The sequence below is a fragment of the Hyla sarda genome, chromosome 9, assembly GCF_029499605.1.
Source record: "Hyla sarda isolate aHylSar1 chromosome 9, aHylSar1.hap1, whole genome shotgun sequence".
In the NCBI taxonomy this organism is placed as follows: domain Eukaryota; kingdom Metazoa; phylum Chordata; class Amphibia; order Anura; family Hylidae; genus Hyla; species Hyla sarda.
Genome location: NC_079197.1, coordinates 39492559 through 39511765, shown reverse-complemented (window position 1 = coordinate 39511765; position 19207 = coordinate 39492559). Strand labels below are relative to the sequence as shown.

The following is a 19207-nucleotide window of genomic DNA, read 5'->3' as shown; positions in this document are numbered from 1 at the left end:
AGGGGGAGGTAAGTAAAATTGTCTGAGCCAGAATTTGTTTATTTTATTTTTTATTTTTTTTTTCAAATTAAAATTTTATTGAATGTTTTCACAAAGAACAAGGGAAAAGATAAACAATGTCCAATATAACAGGTGAACAAAATAAGTAGTTGCATACGTCATCAACATAACAAAATGGCAGATTCCAAGCATAGCAAATCTCGTAGGTTCGATCAAGGAAGGCCAAGTCATGGGTAGGAACATCATGGATGCAGTGAACAAGTTGTAGGCAGTCCACCAATAAAAAACAAGCAACCTTAGAAATGCAATATCAAGAAAACTCAGAAGGGAATGAAGCGAAAGAGAAGAGGGGAACTTAAAGGGGTACTCCGGTGGAAAAACATTTTTTTTTTCTTTTTTAAATCAACTGGTGCCAGAAAGTTAAACATATTTGTAAATTACTTCTATTAAAAAATCTTAATCCTTCCAGTACTTATTAGCTGCTGAATGCTACAGAGGAAATTCCTTTCTTTTTGGAACACTGATGACATCACGACCACAGTGCTCTCTGCTGACATCTCTGTCCATTTTAGCAACCGTGCATAGCAGATGTATGCTAAAGGCAGCATAGTGGCTTAGTGGTTAGCACTGCTGCCTTGCATCGCTGGGGCCTTGGGTTCAAATCCCACTAAGGACAACAATAAATAAATAAAGACTTATTATTATAGTAACATCAGCAGAGAGCAGTGTGTTTGTGATGTCATCAGAGAGCATTCCAAAAAGAAAAGAATTTCCTCTGTAGTATTCAGCAGCTAATAAATACAGGAAGGATTAAGATTTTTTTTATAGCAGTAATTTACAAATAGGTTTAACTTTCTGCCACCAGTTGATTTAAAAAAGAAAAAAAAATTGTTTTCCCACCGGAGTACCCCTTTAAGGGAAAGAGAAAGATATGGGAAGGGAGGGAAGGGGGGACAAAGCAGTGAGGGGCGGGAAGCAGAAAGGAGAGGGAAGACAGAATTTTAGTTTATGCTTAAAAGCTGCACATGTAAGAGACAAATTTTTGAACCACAATAGACAAAAAGAATATAGATGTGCCCCATGCTTGAGAAGGGGTGGGGCATAACTTAGTAGAGAGTGGGCATGGATTTAGCAAAAGGGGCATGGCTTAAACGAGGCATCATGTGACAATTTTAGTGCACATTTTTGGCTTAAAGGGAGTCTAACATCAGTGTTACCCTCACTAAACTGTTGGAAGTGGTGCATGCCAGGAATTTCCGAAATAAGGCAAAGGGAGGGATATAAATATTCATGAGGAGGAAGTGGGCTGGACGTCAGGGTGCACTTGGGCATTGGGATCGCCCTGTGTACACCAAGCAGGCTCATTAGCATAAAGTAAAGGCAGGGATTACAGCCCAACAGAGCTACCAAGCTAAGAAAAGTAAAGACCATTGTCATGAGTATCAACTGCACTAAAAGCCTGCACCAATAGTTTAGTGTGGGTGATTCTGATGACAAATTCCCCCTTAAACCAAACATTTGTACCAGAATTTGGCACATGATGTCACATTTGACCATGCCTTTTTGCTAAATCCACTAAGCCATGCCCTCACCCCTTGTCAAGCATGGGGCACATCTATATTCTTTTTGTCTAATACGGTTAAAAAAAAATTGTCTAATACGTGCAGTTTTTGAGCATAAACTGCACCAAAATTCTGGTGCACCCAATTTTATTTACCTCTCTCTTTGTTCACAAAAAATGGCAGACATGTTAATCTTGGAGCATTTAAAAAAAAAAAAATCTTGCCATTTTTCTAGACATTTTTTTTATTTTGTTGAGGAAGGTACAAAAATGGTCTAAACGCAAAGTAAATTTGGCACAAACAATGTGTACCATTTTTTTGTTTAACTTTGTGCCAAACTTCTGTCATATTTTGCTAAGTAAATGTCCAAGTTTTCCACAATACTGCAAATTGAACACTGTCTGTTGGACCCAATATAGCCAAAAGTTGGTGGAAGCTGTGTGACTATGTAACATCAGTAAAAATAAAAGTAAGGCCCCCAGTGCCACTTGTCCAGTGATCCAGTTCAGTTTTCCTATGACGTGGCAGTAAAATGCTAGAGGGAAACAGATGGCAAAGCTGATCCGGTTGTGGTCAGTTGAATCATTCCTGCTCCAGAAGCCAGACACGAAAACATCTCCTCTAAAACATTTAATTAAAATAAGGGTGAAACATATCCCCATAGAGAGGATATATGTGGACCGTAAATCATATGTAACCAGAAGATTCACTCTCATTTCCGTTGTCTTTAACTAAAGTGTCAAGATTTTAAAGCGGTATTCCGACTTTATACATTTTATCCACTATCCAAAGAATAAGGGATAAGATGTATGATTGCAGGGGTCCCGCCACTGGGGACCCAAGCAATCTCCTTGCAGCCCCCCTGCATTCTGTGCCGTGCCCTGCCTTCGAGACGGGGACATGACATCATGTCCCCTCCATTCATGTCTATGGGAGGGGGCGTGATGGCAGTCAAGCCTTCTCCCATAGATATGAATGGAGGGGTTTGACGTAAAGTCACTTGGGGGCATGGCCGTCATGTCACGGCCAGGGGCTGCACAGAGATCGGGGGGTCCCTCACCAGGAGTGGGACCCCTGCGATCATACATCTTATCCCCTATCATTTGGATAGGGGATAAGATGTATAAAGCCAGAATACCCCTTTAAGGCTGCATTGTGTGGCCCCCTTGTATAAAGCATTAAGCTACGTGCTCATCTGTGAGATACAAAAAGAGCCGACTGCATTCTCAGCCAACAGTTGCACACAATATCAGAAGCAATGGTGCAGAAAAGGCTGCCTGCCATGTATCCATAGCCTAGAAATAGCGAAAACATAGGGAAAAGTGTGATGTGATTTTAATGTTCTGACGCTCCTTCTGCTTACTATTATTAGGTGAAGTGAGATATAATGAAGCAATGGGATACCCTGTTGTGCAGCAATGGAGAGTGCGCAGCAACCTGTATAAAGTAAAGCTCAACTCAATTTCATTGTCCACAGGTCAGCTCTTCTGATTATTATTTCTCTCAAAGTTTTACTAAAAAGAATCATGGGAAAGAAAATAAATAAAAATAATAGAATGCTATGAAAACTATTAACCCATGAATGACGGGCCTGTTTGAGCATTAATACACAGGGTGGGCCATTTATATGGAGACACCTTAATAAAATGGGAATTGTTGGTGATATTAACTTCCTGTTTGTGGCACATTATTATATGTGAGGGGGGAAACTTTTCAAGATGGGTGGTGACCATGGCGGCCATTTTGAAGTCAGACATTTTTAATCCAACTTTTGTTTTTTCAATAGGAAGAGGGTCATGTGACAAATCAAACTTATTGGGGATTTCACAAGAAAAACAATGATGTGCTTGGTTTTAATGTAACTTTATTCTTTCATGAGTTATTTACAAGTTTCTGACCACTTATAAAATGTGTTCAATGTGCTGCCCATTGTGTTGGATTGTCAATTCAACCCTCTTCTCTATATACTGCTATATACTACTATATACACCGCAGGAGAAATGTTAGCACAGGCTTCCAGTATCCGTAGTTTCAGGTGCTGCACATCTCGTATCTTCACAGCATAGACAGTTGCCTTCAGATGACCCCAAAGATAAAAGTCTAAAGGGGTCAGATTAGGAGACCTTGGGGGCCATTCAACTGGCCCACGACGACCAATCCACTTTCCAGGAAACTGTTCATCAAGGACTACTGGGACCTGGCACCTTCCCTGAGTTTTTCCAGCAAGATGGTGCACCACCACATTATGGGTGTCAGGTCCGAGCATTCCTAGATGAACAGTTTCCTGGAAAGTGGATTGGTCATCATGGGCCAGTTGAATGGCTCCCAAGGTCTCCCTATCTGACCCCCTTAAATTTTTATCTTTGGGGTCATCTGAAGGCAATTGTCTATGCTGTGAAGATACGAGATGTGCAACACCTGAAACTACAGATACTGGAAGCCTGTGCTAGCATTTCTCCTGCGGTGTTGCTATCAGTGTGTGAAGAGTGGGAGAAGAGGGTTGCATTGACAATCCAACACAATGGGCAGCACATTGAACACATTTTATAAGTGGACAGAAACTTGTATATAACTCATGAAACAATAAAGTTACGTTAAAACCAAGCACATCATTGTTTTTCTTGTGAAATTCCCAATGAGTTTGATGTGTCACATGACCCTCTTCCTGTTGAAAAAACAAAAGTTGGATTCAAAATAGCCGACTTCAAAATGGCCGCCATGGTCACCACCTATCTTGCAAAGTTTCCCCCCCCCCCCTCACATATACTAATGTGCCACAAACAGGAATTTAATACCACCAACCATTCCCATTTTATTAAGGTGTACCATATAAATGGCCCACCCTGTATATCTTTTTTGTTGTTGTTTATGCAGCCATATTTTTATTTATTTATTTAATTTATTTATATATATATTTTTTTATTTTATTGACATGGCTTCATGAGGCTTTGTTTTATGCAGGAGAATTTAAATTATTTTAGGTGCTGTTTAGAGGTACTGTTTAATAGCTTTTTGCATTTTGTATATAAAAAGCAATATTCTTAACTGCTTATAATATAATAAGGCCCCATAATAACTTTGGATTATTATGCATACCTCAGTAGTATAGATGTGTTGTTGTTATGATGTATGAGCAAGAAATGTATTTTATACTTAAATTTTTACAGATCATTTTTATTGATTACTTTTTTATAGACTGATTGTATGAATATTATATATATATATAAATATATATATATATATATATATATATATATATATATACACACACATACATACATACACACACATTTATATATAAAATTTTTATTATTATTATTCCCCCTCAATGGCCACAGCAATTATTAATTTACTTACTGCCTCAAAACTGTGTCTATGATATACTTAAGCGGCACATCATGTGATTTGTCACCCACAATCCCTTTTTTTTTAAATGAGGTACTAAATGCCTAGCTTAGAGGCAAGTGGTTGGGATTCCTAGCCTGATAAACAAGATGGAGAGACGTTGTAGGTCACATGACATACTGCTAAAGTGACAGGCAAATATTCATGACAGTAAGTAAATCTCTAATTTAAATTAATACTGTGGACTAATGCTGTATATACCATTACATTTTGACTTGTGTAACTATATCCGGGGTCCTTTCAAGGCCCCCATGGCTTACTGCAGAAGAGTTTTCTAGCGCTCTATTGTGCCAAAGAAAAACCCTGTGACCCAATGGCAGGGAGAAGTTCCCTCTGATCATACCATGATCAATATTGAGGTTCGTCTGGTCCCTGTCTTTAAAGGGGTAGACCAGTAATAGAAAAGCAAAGCTAGTTTCCTCCAAAAAAAAGCACCACACCTGTTCTCAGGCTGGGTGTGGTATTCCAGCTCAGTTCCATAAGGCCCCGTTCACTGGCGGCCGCCGCCGAAGCTACTTCAGCGCTAGGGCCGCGGGGCACTGAGCCGTCACCATTGACGGCTATGCAGTGCTCGCGGAATCCGCGCAAAGAATGAACATGTTCTTTCTTTGCGTGGAACAATTTTAGCGGCGGAGTTGTCCACCGCGGAAATTCCGCAGTGTGAACGGGTCTCGTGGAGACCCATTCACACCAATGTTAAGTTCACACCGCGGAATTCCGCTCGCAGAGTTCCGCTTGTGGAATTCCGAGAGAATTCCGTAGTGTGAACGCACCCTTAAAGTGAATGGAGCCAAATTGTAATACCACACACAAGCTGAGGACAGGTGTAGTGCTCTGTTTTTCTATTCCTGGAGAACTCCTTTAATGCAAAAAAATAAAAATAAAAATATTCTGTTATTAGAAATAAAAACACACTTCTGTAGAATAATGCCCCTTAATGACCACCGTGAAAAAAGTATTGGTAGTCATTAAGCGGTTAATCTTGAATATACTATAAAAGAAGTTGGAATCAGAAAGATGTCAAAGAAGCACTCCAGTCAAAATTGGTACATTACGTGATGTATAGTGCGATGCTATAGAGGGACGAAGTTGTTTCTGCATTAACCATGTATTAGCTTCTCCCTTATTGATTTAAAGCGGCACTTCAGTGGAAAACAATTTTAAACAAATCAACTGGTGCCAGAAAGTTAAAGTTGTAAATGACAAGACTAAATAAGTACAAGACTTGGAAGGGAAAGCACAGTAAATAACTGTATGAACCAAGCATACGACATCTAATATAAGGGGATTGCAGATACCATAGGCAGAGCTCACAAGTCTTCAGTAAAACAGCTTCCCCTGCGGGGTGCATGTATCCGATAAAGTATCATGTAAACAAAGTAAAAAGAAAGCATACATGCACTCACCGCCGAGATGGTATGAACGCGTCCGGGAGTCCTGGGTACGGGATCATGCAGAGATATGCAGGAGTGCTCAGAGGCGTTTTCAGGCAAGAACACGCTCTCCAAACCACCGAACCTAAGAATATCAATATCATTGTTATGACATGCTTGCAGATGTTCTGCCAAACTAGGAACACCTGTTCCTTTCGTCAGAGCATAGAGTTGTCTCTTGGTTTTGCCAATGTAAAATATTCAGCAAGGACACATTAGATAATAAATAATAGCATCACAGGTAATCAGTTGAGAAATAGAATGAAAAGGGCCTCCTAAAACAACTGGTGGTGCATGTAGTGTAGTGACATAAGTTACAGTTGCCACATTTGTGGTTACCAATGGGACTTAGTTCTTTTAACCAGTTTGTGTCATTCGTGTTTTTAAAGCTTTTTAATTGATCTGATTTAGTTTTGTTTTTACGATAGGAAATCATGGGACATAGACCTGCTACGTCTATCAGATCATTGTCATTCGCAAGTATATGTCAGTGGCGCATGATAGTGGAGTTAATTGTAGAATTCATTTGTGAAATATTAAAAGAAAAAATGAATCTCCGTTTCTGATTGGTGTCCCTTTTCCGATGCCTATATAAAATTCAATTTCCGCTCATTTTATCTTCTTTATCATAGGCTATAGATATAACTGAAGGTGGATAGCCTCAATCGGCTAGCCTTTTCTTCAACTTGTCAGCTTGACAAATATAGGTTTCAGGATCGCTATTTAATCTCTTCAAGCAGATAAATTGACTGGGTGGGATCCCTTGTTTCGTAAAAGTGGGGTGAGAGCTTGAGTAATGTAGAATACTGTTCTTTGCTATCTCCTTCCTATATCCTTCTGTAGCAATTCCGTGTGGAGTTATCATGATCCTAATGTTCAGAAATTGCAGGCGACTTCGACTGAAGACACTTGTGAATCTCATGTTCATTTCATTGATGTTCAGACAATTGATACATTTATGGAATCTCTCTTTGGTCCCATCCCAAATCAGCAGGACATTGTCCACGTACCTTTTATACCCTTTAATATTCATTTTAAAGGGGTTGAGCGTGGAGAAAATTTTTTTACTTGTACTCTTACACTGCCAGAAACATATTTGCAACGGTGCATGATATGGGAGTCCCCATCGCGGTCCCCACTTTTTGTTTCTACCATTGTTGTTGGTATTGAAAGGTATTATGGGATTGGACGAATGTGATGGACTCACAGACAAAATCAATGAAATCGGGAGATTTATTGGTGTGTTCCAGAAAGAAGTGGATTGCCTGTACACCAGCATCCATAGAAATTGGTACATTATGTGAGGAAATTGGTACATTATGAGGTGTACAGACTCTCCACACTACATACTTGTGAGGCAGTATAAGGTGTTCCAAGGAAACTATTCCAGATGTTTAAGTACATCTCCTGAATATTTTAGATAGGAGGTTATGGTTATCAATAGTGGATAGAGGAGCCAATCCATATACTTTTATAGGTATTCAGTTGCGGATCCGATCCCCAAGACGATTGGATGTCCCGGGGGATCGGTTCACAACTTATGCACCTTAGGGAGCAGGTACCAAGTGGGCTTTTTGGGGCATCTTGGTAGTAATCGCTCAGCAGTACGGCTATTGATGACCCCTCTTTACACAGAACTACGCAACTTTGACCGTAGTTGATCAATGACCTCTCTTGACGGATCAGATGTTAGATGTTCATAGGTTATGGTGTTTGATAGCTGGCTAGTGGCTTCCTGTTCGAATTGTGCTGTTTTCATGACTACCACTCCACCACCTTTATCTGCCCTGACTATAGTCAGATGTGTCTGTGCCGCTAACCATTTAAGAGCTTGAACTTGAGTCATCAATAGCTGTACTGGTGAGCGATTAGTACCAAGTTGCCCCAAAAAACCCACTTGGTACCTGCACCCTAAGGTGCATAAGTCGCGACCAAATACCTATCAAAGTATATGGATTGGCTCCTCCGTCCACTATTGATAACCATACCCTCCTATCTAAAAGATTCAGGAGATGTACTTAAATATCTGGAAGAGTTTCATTGGAACACCTCATACTGCCTCACAAGTGTGGATGTGGAGAGTCTGTATACCTGCATCCCTATGGATGCGGGTGTACAGGGAATTCGCTTCTTTCTGGAACACACCAATAAATCTCCCGATTTCATTGATTTTGTCTGTGAGTCCATCACATTCATCCTATCTCATAATACCTTTCTATACCAACAACAATGGTATAAACAAAAAGTGGGTTATGACCACGATGGGGACTCCTATATAATGCACCTTTGCAAATATATTTCTGGTAAATAAATTTTTTCCACACTCAACCCCTTTAAAATGAACATTAAAAGGTATAAAAAGGTACGTGGACAATGTCCTGCTGATTTGGGAGGGGACTGACGAGAGATTCCATGAATTTATTATTTATCTGAACATCAACAAAATGAACACGAGATTCATGAGTGTCTTCAGTCGAAGTCACCTGGAATTTCTGGACATTAGGATTGTGATAAGTAGAGAAAATGAGCCGAAATGAAATTTTATACAGGCAGCGGAAAAGGGACACCAATCAGAAACAGAGATTCATTTTACTTTTAATATTTCACAAATGAATTCTACAATTAACTCCACTATCATGCGCCACTGGCATATACTTACGAATTACAACAATCTGACGTAGCAGGTAGGGACCGACCGATTATCGGTATGGCCGATAATCACGATTTTGGGCATTATCGGTATCGGCAATTACCTTGCCGATAAGCCGATAATGCCCCCCCCTCTGCACCGCCCCCCCCCCCCGACCCGCCGCACCGTGACCGCCCCCCTGCACCGCACCCCCCACCGCCCTGACCCCATTGCCTCCCCCATCCCCGGTTTTATAATTACCTGTTCCCGGTGCCCACGCTACTTCTTGCCCCTGCTGCATCCTGCGTTACGCTGTGCGCAATGACGAGTGACGTGCGCGACGTGACGTCACCGTCAGTGCACACAGTGACAGTTCAGGAGGACGCCACCGGAGCCAGATGTGGAGTGGACCCCGGGAACAGGCAATTATAAAACCGGGGATGGGGGAGGCAATGGGGCCGGTGCGGTGCAGCGGGTCGGGAGGGCGGTAGGGGTGCGGTGCGGCGGCCGCGGTGCAGCGGGGGGAGTGGTGGCGGTGATAGGTCTCGGGACCCCCGGACAGACAGGGGGAGAGAAGCGGGTGGCGGCAGCGGCCTATGGCACCGCAAAAGCCACTGCAGTGCATTGATTTAAAGCGCCCGCTTTAAATCAATGATCTGCAGCGGTGTCGCGGGGGGATAAATAGCCGATAACTTATACCGGAATATCGGTATAAGTTATCGGCTATCGGCCCTAACCTCCACCGATTATCGGGATCGGCCCTAAAAAAAACGATATCGGTCGATCCCTAGTAGCAGGTCTCCATCCCATGATTTCCTATTGGAAAAACAAAACTATATCAGATTAATTAAAAAGCTTTAAAAACACGAAAAACATAAACTGGTTAAAAGAACTAAGTCCCATTGGTAACCACAAATGTGGCAACTAACTTCAATACCTGCGCCACCAGTTGTGTTTTAGGTGGCATTTTGCATTCTATTTCTCAACTGATTACCTGTAAAAGTACCTTTGTTATTTATCTAATTTGTCTTTGCCAAAGATTTTACATTGGCAAGACCAAGAACATCTGCTAACATGTCATAACAATAATATTGATGTTCTTCGGTTTGGCGAGAATGTTCTTGCCTGAAAACGCCTCTGAGCGCTCTTGCACGTCTCTGCATGATCCCGTAGCCCCAGACTCCCGGATGCATTGATACAATCTCGGCAGTGAGTGCATGAATGCTTTCTTTTAGATTTGTAAATTACTTCTATTTAAAAATCTTAATCCTTCCAGTACTTATCAGCTGCTGTATGCTCCACAGGAAGTTCTTTTCTTTTTGGATTTATTTTCAGCCTGACCACAGTGCCCTCTGCTCACACCTCTGTCCATGTCAGGAACTGTCCAGAGCAGGATAGGTTTTCTATGGGGATTTGCTCCTACTCTGGACAGTTCTTGACATGGACAGAGGTGTCAGCAGAGAGCACTGTGGTCTAACAGAAAAGAAATCCAAAAAGAAAATAAATTCCTGTGGAGTATACAGTAGCTGATAAGTACTGTAAGAATTAAGATTTTTTAATAGAAGTAATTTACAAATCTGTTTAACTTTCTGGCATCAGTTGATTTAAAAAAAAAAAAAAGAAATGTTTTCCACCGGAGTACCCCTTTAAGAAGAACAATCCATGTAAAACAGTCTGTTGAACCTTGTCCTTTTCCTTACAATATTCCAATTTAATACATTATTTTCATGGGGTTTGACTGATTTAAGAAGTATTATACTGTGCTACATATAATATATGTGGAGAAAGAAAATAATTTCACCAAGTTCTGTTATAGGGTTTGCCAACGTGCTGAAGATGATAAGTCCCCACAGTAGTCGGGAAGAGTTACAAAGTATACTACAGATGTATGGCTCTCATTATATTTCAGAGGCTCTTTATGGTTCAGAGCTTACCTGTACCATCCGATTCCCCAGCAAGAAAGTTCAACAGCAATTGTGGCTTCAGTATCAAAAAGGTGAGATATAAAAATTATATTTTAGAATATAAGAATATATTTGAATGTAAATAACTCCCAGAGTAATTCCAAGAGCATACAGTATATTGCTATGCATAATAGAAATGTATATCTACCTGAGCTTTATCCTATGCTGTCTTTAAACAGACAAGAGTTGTAAGCAGGAATCACAAACGGCGATGATCAGCCACCCTTGGTGTTTTTACATTTTCTTTTCTTCTTTAGGGTACGTTCACACAGGAAGATTACCTGCAGAATTTTCACAGTGTATTTGTGGCTGAAAATCCGCAGCAGATAATCTGCTACCATTTAATTCAATGGGTCCAAAGGAAAATCTTCAAAACTGCCTCTATTGCGGTTTTTCTGATGACCCATTGAAGTCAATGGTAGCAAAATCCACTGTCGATTTTCCACAGCAAATACGCTGCGGAAATACCACAGATAATCCGCCCGTGTGAACGTACCCTTAGACAGACATGGCAGGTCTGCTTGACATGTTTCTTTAGATTGAACCTGTCAGGGGTATTTGTCTGAACATTGCTGGGATCCCCACTTGAGTCATAGTAAAGTGAAATCAAATGGAATCCCAGTGATTTAGACAAAAAAAGAAAACCATTGTGTGAGCATAATATAGTGTAGAATACCATAGCCATCCTCTAGGTATCCTGTGGTTTGTGGCAGCAGATCCTTTAAATCCTGTAAGTTGTGTGGGGTCTATGTACCAGACTTGTCTTTCCAGCACTTACCACAGATGCTCGATGGGATTGTGATCTGGGGAATTTGGAGGCAAAGTCTACACCTTGATCTCGTTGTCATCTTCTTGAGACCATTTGTGTGGTAGGATGTATTATCCTGCTGGTAGAGGACACTGGGGGAGATTCTCAAATAATTTTGCCCCAAAATTTTGGCACGAAAAGTATCGGCCACATTTTCAGAGCTTTGTGCCGCGGTTTACACTGTTCATGTCAGTTTTGTAAAACTGGTTGTGTCCACGTATATTGGCCCTCATTTACTATTCTAAACCCGACCTCTTTTGTCGCATCTTTGTCTGCGCCATGTCGCAGACATCGTGCGCCAGTCTGCGACACCATGGGACATTTTTTCCCGACGGACCCGATGTGGATTCTCCCAAACCTGAAAAAGGGGCGTTACCCGACATTTCTGAGCTTTCCCACGTATTTATTAAGGTTTCCAACCCGAATTTGTTGTATTGTTGTGGATTTTTTCCCGACAGCTCAGAGGAGTTGGAAACCAAAACCAACAAAACCCACGTGCGACAAACAGGATGCGACATAATAATAAATACCAGGGGAAAAAAGCAGTCGGTTAAGAAAGCAACATAGACTTACAAACCGATTTTCTTAGTAAATGAGGGCCATTGTCTGCTTTACACGATATTTTCATGGGGTGAGAGTCCAGTTTACATCAAAAATTTCACACCAGCTTTTTGATTTGTGTAGAAATCACAGAAATTGTTGTAGCTTTATTGTTTTTATTTTATTTTTATTTTTTTGGGGAAAAGATGTTATTTAAGTAGTTATTAAAAAAATAAATTATTGAAAATAAATTTTTTTTTTCTTTTTTCTTGGTCACTGCCCCTGCACTCACATTTAAGCTCAGAAATGTTTTATTTATACAGTTATCACTTGTCTGGGCACTAGTAACCATGGAATATTTGAGATGAGATATTTGCGCCAGAAATCGTGACCTGTTTCCACCAGAATTTTCTGGGATGTAAAATTTGGCACAAAAATTGCCAATTTTGGCGCCAAACTCGCAATTTTCACCATAACTGGTCTAGACCAGTATATGAAGGGTTAACTTGTTTTTTTCCAATAGATTCCCCTTTTCGGGGAATCCAATAACACCCTAATTTCCCATACACTTCTTATGTTAGTATTAAAATTCCCATAAGCTTTATTATTTTCTACACAATTTTAAAAATCAATAGCGCTGTATGCCCTTATTATTCTATTGTCAGAACTGCTTATCTCTGCACAGATGTCTCTGTTGCTTTATGTTGGTTCACTTGTGGTCCCTCCTTCATTTATTTGATTGGACCATTCCTTTTGAATTTGTCATATAATTGTGCCAATCAGGACCCTGCTTAACTCCTCTCCCCATCCTGCATACTTACGTTGCGCCAGCCGACCAATCACCCCATTGGACAGGAACACATCCTGTTAGATGTCAGTGACGTAACAAACAGAGTCTATATTAAAGGCAGACACGGCATCCATGCTCAGATGCCCGCCACCTCTTGATAAAGAAACTCTGTAGCGAAACATGTCAAGGGGGCAGAGTAGGATATTTTAACTAAGAATAGCGCTGCTGCCCTGTGATATAACTGGGTGTTGACCTGCAGGCACACTCAGCTTCTCACAAGTGAACCAACATAAAGCAACAGAGACATCTGTGCAGAGATAAGCAGTTCTGACAATATAATAATAAGGGCATACAGCACTATTGGTTTTTAAATTTGTGTAGAAAATAATAAAGCTTATGGGAATTTCAATACGAACATAAGAAGTATATGGGAAATTAGGGTGTTATTGGATTCCCCGAAAAGGGGAATCTATTGGAAATAAACTCGCAATTTGGCACCAAAAAATCCAATATGGTTGCAAAAAAAAAATAATAATTGGTATATAATAATCATAATGCTATAGGGTAAAGAGGACCAGCGGTTGGTTCAAAACTATTTAGTGTTAAAGCCTCAGGTGCCCTAATTCTAAGTATGCTTTTACTTTTTTTTGCTACATTACAGCATCAGTGGCATCTCCATATTTCAGTTTTGTTGTTTGTTTTTTTTTGTTTTTTTGGGGGGGGGGGGCACACTGGGGGCCGTGACAAACGAAAGGGGGGCAATTATGCCAATGTTACATTTACAAACTGCCTTTCTCCTTATATACCAGAAGATAAGGAGTAATATTATTACTATAAATATTACCATCATACTGTTGCAGACCAAATCCTGTATACCGCGACCAATATTACCCATAATACCATTATACAAGGAGGAAATATTCCCCCCATACAGTGACCATATAATGTTAGATATCAGCTCTACACAGCCTCTGCAGACAAAATAAGTAATTACATACAGTTATATCAGGTGACTTCTCTATTTGGAGTCATTCATTTTCTTTTATCTTCTCTATCTGGCCCAGACCATCATGACCACTTCTTCCAGTCACAACTCGTCTCTACAGAACCGGCCAGACAAACATTTTAGGTTCCGCACTTTTCCAGCGCCTACAGCTCTCCAAACAATAATAATAACCCCCTTGGTGTCTCACACAGCAGAGTGAATAGAGTTAATTTGGGTTTGGAAAGAGTAGGTAGCCCCCCCCCCCAAGTAGATATTACGCTCCAGTAGGTAAATAGGTCCCTTTACGTGGGTTCCCCCATTATGGAAGTGCCCCAAATAGGTAGGTGCCACCTGTAGGTAGGTTTCCATGTAGATAGCTGCCTTCTGTAGATAGTTACTACATGTATGCAGTAGCAGCCTGCTATAAGTAGGGGTTATTTTCTGCAGGTAGGTCCCATTAAAAATAGTAACCCCCTGTATATAGTAGTAGTAGACCCCTATATATAGTAGTAGCAGCAGCCCCCTAGGTAGTAGTAGCAGTAGCCCCCTTTAGGTAGTAAAAGCAGTAGCCCCTTTTAGGTAGCAGTAGCCCCCTTTTGGTAGTAAAAGCAGTAGACTCCTTTAGGTAGAAAAATCATTAGCCCCCTTTAGGAAAGTAGTAGCAGCAGTAGCCCCTTTTATGGTAGCAGTAGCCTTCTTTAGGTAGTAGGAGCAGCAATATTCCTTAAGCTAGTAAAAGCAGTAGCCCCATTTAGGTAGTAAGATTAGTAGCCCCCTTTAAGTAGTAGTTGCAGTAGCCCCATTTAGGTAGTAAAAGCGATAGACCCCTTTAGGTAGTAGTATCCGTAGCCTCCTTTAAGAAGCAGTTGCAGTTCGGGCAACCACAAGAGTGATTGACAGGGTGAGGAGCCAATGGCCCTTTGCTCTGTAAAAAAGTGGACGGCTGCATATAACTATAGGGCATCTGTAAGACACACTTATGGTTTTATGTGTGCCAGACCAGCCGCCACATCACTCACGCTGCAGCTTGGCTGCTGTGTAGCCGGCAAGTTTTACTGCCACTGCATAGTAAGATGATGGCTGGCTGGACGGGGCGGGAGGGTCCACACTGGGAGGGGGCAACAATTATTTGGGGCGGGGGGCATGGCCCCCTTAGTGATGCCCTCGCACAGCATTTCTGAGGGTTTTACTGTTTGGTTCACAATCTGTACTTCATTAAATAGTCAGATGGGCGTGAATTTTATTACAAAATGTTGGGCTAAGGGGTGGGTGTCATTAGGATCTTTATAATTATCCCCTCCCCCCCCCCCCCCCGCAAACATGATCGCAACCCCAGAGCCTAGTATTCATGACCTATATTGCAACAAAGTTCCCACCCACCTGAATATTCTATTGAAAGTAGTCAACCAAATAGTAAAACCTCTATGGGGGACATTTATAAAAGCTTGCTTATGTATAGTTTTTTTTTTTAGTTTTATTTTTCTTAATGTTTTGCTTATGTGCAACAAATTTATTAAAAAGTAAAACAGCCTTTATAAATTTGTCGCACGTAATCAAATCAGCTTTTTTTTCCTCCACTCAGTTTTCCATTTTGAGATTTTGCTCATGTAAGCAAAATCTGTAAGCCAGGGTTGAGTAAATGTATTGCATTTTTTAATGGCATGCGACTTTTTTGCGACAGTCGCACATTATAAATCTCTGACCACTGCAAGTCATTTTTGAAAATTTGCTTACGCCAAATAAGCCAAACAGATTTTTTTTGCTATGATAAGACACAAAAGAAAGTAGAATCTGGTACTGCCACAGTGTTTGTCCTATATAAATCTTTCCACCAATGATATGGCCTTATGGCCACACTGTGCTCTGCTAGTGGTGGTGCTACACGCAAGAAATGAATGAATAAACAATGCATTACGTCCATTTGGTGAACAAGCAGGGAGGTGGAAGATAGAAACGGGGGAATCAGTCGACGGGCCACAGCCGTCTCACACCATTAGGTGCTTCGTCAGGCCCCTGGTGTCACATGACACAGGTGAGTAGGTCTAAACAAAAAAATTAAGGTGCCTATAACAAAACTGAGTGGGTTAAAAACATAACAGGAGGAACAAACTTGCATGTGAACGGGAACCAGGATACAGCGTGTCATATTAAGGCTCCCAATTCGTTTTTGTCATTAAGACCATTTAGGAAAGAAACTGCTCGCAATGCTTTTCTTCATTACAATTCCTCCCATCAAAACCAAGAATAGTATTCCATACAGCTAAATGGTCCGTCTGAAACAAATAAATAGTAATCCCAAAGTATTTGCCAAACAATTTGATGATTTGGCTCACCGTTTACTAGCAAGAGGTTATCCCCCAGACGTGATAGCACAAGCAAGAACTCGAATAGAAAACATTTCAAGAGAAGCATTGATATATAAAAACAAAGAATTTAATGCAGAAACATCCATCTAGAGTCACATTTGTCTTTTAAAATACTCCTTTGAACAAGAAAATTCAACAATCTATTTATTCCAATTGGTATATGTTACAAACAGATCATGACATTCGAGAGATTACATCCCAAAAACCTATAATTACACACAAACACAATAAAACTATTCAGGATTATTTAAAAATCAACAAAACATACAGCAACATCACAATCAAACTGGTTAAGTGAAACCAGACCAGTAGGGAATCATTCATGTGGGTCTTGTTCTTTTTGCCACATGAACTTAAAAACCCAAACTATTAAATTAGGAAGTTATACAGTGTATGTGAAATAACCAATTACCTGTAGATCTAATTATGTGGTATATTGCATGGTATGCACATGCATTTTTTTCTACATAGGGAAAACCAAACAGCCTTTATTCCATAGAATAAGAGAACATATAGATCCCTCGCTACTGGAAAAGGTTCAGCTAGATTTATAGAACATATGATTAAATCACATAATGGTGATGGTTCTACATTAAAGTTTGGTGCCCTAGAAAGAGTAGAAATTGCTAACCAAAATAAAGATAGGCACCAGACATTATTATTAAAAGAAAGTAAATGCACTAAGACCGTTAGGTCTTAATGACAAAAACGAATTGGGAGCCTTAATCTGACGCGCTGTATCCTGGTTCCCGTTCACATGCAAGTTTGTTTCTCCTGATATGTTTTTAACCCACTCAGTTTTGTTATAGGCCGCTTAAGGGTTAATTTCTTGGTTTACACCTACTCACCTGTGTCATTTGACAACATTGGTAATAAAACCAGCGGAGTGAGCATGATGACGTCGCAGGGGCCTGACGAGGCACCTAACGGTGTGATACTGCTGTGGCCCGAAGCCCGATTCCCCCCCATTTCCATCTTCCACCTCCCTGCTTGTTCACCAAATGGACGTGATGTGAATAATCCTGCTGCTATCAACCTACTGGGTGAGTTGCTCCGCACTTTTCCTTTTAGTGTTTGCAGAATTTCTTGCTCTTCTCGCTCGGCCGGTTAAAATTTGCACAGAAAAGTGCCTAGTCACACGTGAGACATTTGAGAGACAAATATAAGCAAAAAAAAATAATCTACTACAGGGATATGGAAATCCTATCACCCGACGCCCGGGACAAGTAGTTTTGGGTGCCGGGCAGGTGAATTTTTCATAGATTTAGCCCTGTATCGGGCTAGCAGGGACAGACCAACTTCCCCTTATTTTTCTTTAATACCGGTGTGAGGTGCAGGAGCGGATGCAAGTCTGCACCTCACACCGGCGCTCAGGGTGTATGGAGGGGGCAGCGGTGTGAGATTTACAAACCCATCTCACCTCACAGCGGCCCCCAGCTGATTTCAGTAGCCGGGGGCCGCTGCTCAGAGCCCCCCCAGCCGGTGTGAGGGGATCTCACCTCACCGCTCTCCGAAGTTTGCCGAAGCTAGAGCGGGGAAGAGCGAGGGCTGAGCCCGAGGACGGTCTGCAGGAGATGATTAAGCCACGCCCCCTCATCCCCCTCCCGGAGGATGGAGAGTGCAGCTCTGAATACAAGAAGACAGGGGGAGAATGAGGACGTACACAGCCCCTCCCCTGCTCTGTCTACACAGGACCTCACTTATCACGGGGAGGTTTCAGGTTTTCACGGGGGAAAACACAGAGCGGGGGAGGGGAGAGGACATGTGTGAGGAGACATACTGAACTGCACTGCACAGGCTGGGGATTTCACCTCACATCGGCATGTATGTATGTATATGTATGTAATGTATGATTAGGGGGGGTGTATCAGCGGTAGGTGTATGTATGATGTGTGCATATGTATGGTGTATGTGTCATGTGTATATATGATGTGTGTATGTAGTCTGTATGATGTGTGTATGTAATGTATGATATAGGGGGCAGCAGCCCGGTGTATGTAATGTATGATGTGTGAATGTATGATGTGTCTATGTGTGATGTGTGTTTGTAATGTATGATATAGGGGGCAGCAGCCCGGTGTATGTGTATGTATGATGTGTGTATGGTGTATGTGTGTATGTAATGTATGATGTGTCTATGTGTGATGTGTGTATGTAATGTATGATATAGGGGGCAGCAGCCCGGTGTATGTGTGTGTATGTATGATGTGTGTATGGTGTATGTGTGTGTGTAATGTATGATGTGGGGGAGAGCAGCAGGTGTATGTATGATGTGTGCATAAGTATGTTGTGAGTGTATGTGTGATGTGTATATATGATGTGTGTATGTGTGATGTGTGTATGTAATGCATGATGTGGGGGGGGGGCAGCGGCAGGTGTATGTATGATGTGTGATGTGTGTATGTAATGTATGATGTGGGGGGGCAGCGGCGGGTGTATGTATGATGTGTCTATGTATGATGTATGTTTGTAATGTATGATATAGGGGTCAGTGGCCGGTGTATGTATATGTGTATGTATGATATGTGTATGCATGTATGTTTTGTTCAGGGGCGGACTGACAAGTGCTGCCGCCAGTTGTGCCATCTAATTTTTTAAATTTATTTTTAGTGGCTTCTGGCCACCCGCACTGAATTGCACCCCCAGAATCCCACCCCTTTCATACTCACCCGCCAACCAAGAGCCCCACGGATGCACGCAAACACGCCCGAACCAAAACTACAAC

General features: G+C 41.3%; 1 protein-coding gene across 5 annotated transcripts in view; it reads left to right on the top strand.

Moving 5' to 3' along the window:
- The window catches only part of ASTN2 (astrotactin 2), a 759531-nt gene that overhangs the window by 526412 nt on the left and 213912 nt on the right, over positions 1-19207 (top strand). For 4 of the 5 annotated variants that reach the window (XR_008847822.1, XM_056539747.1, XM_056539746.1 and 1 more), the window contains 2 exons: positions 2935-3039; positions 10846-11025. Coding sequence is in view for 4 of the 5 variants with exons in the window: in XM_056539747.1 (XP_056395722.1) it covers positions 2935-3039; positions 10846-11025 (285 nt within the window). In the remaining variant the exon portion in view is untranslated. Of the gene's footprint in view, positions 1-2934; positions 3040-4929; positions 5118-10845; positions 11026-19207 lie in introns of those variants that run through there. The other variant, XM_056539749.1, reaches the window with a different exon arrangement.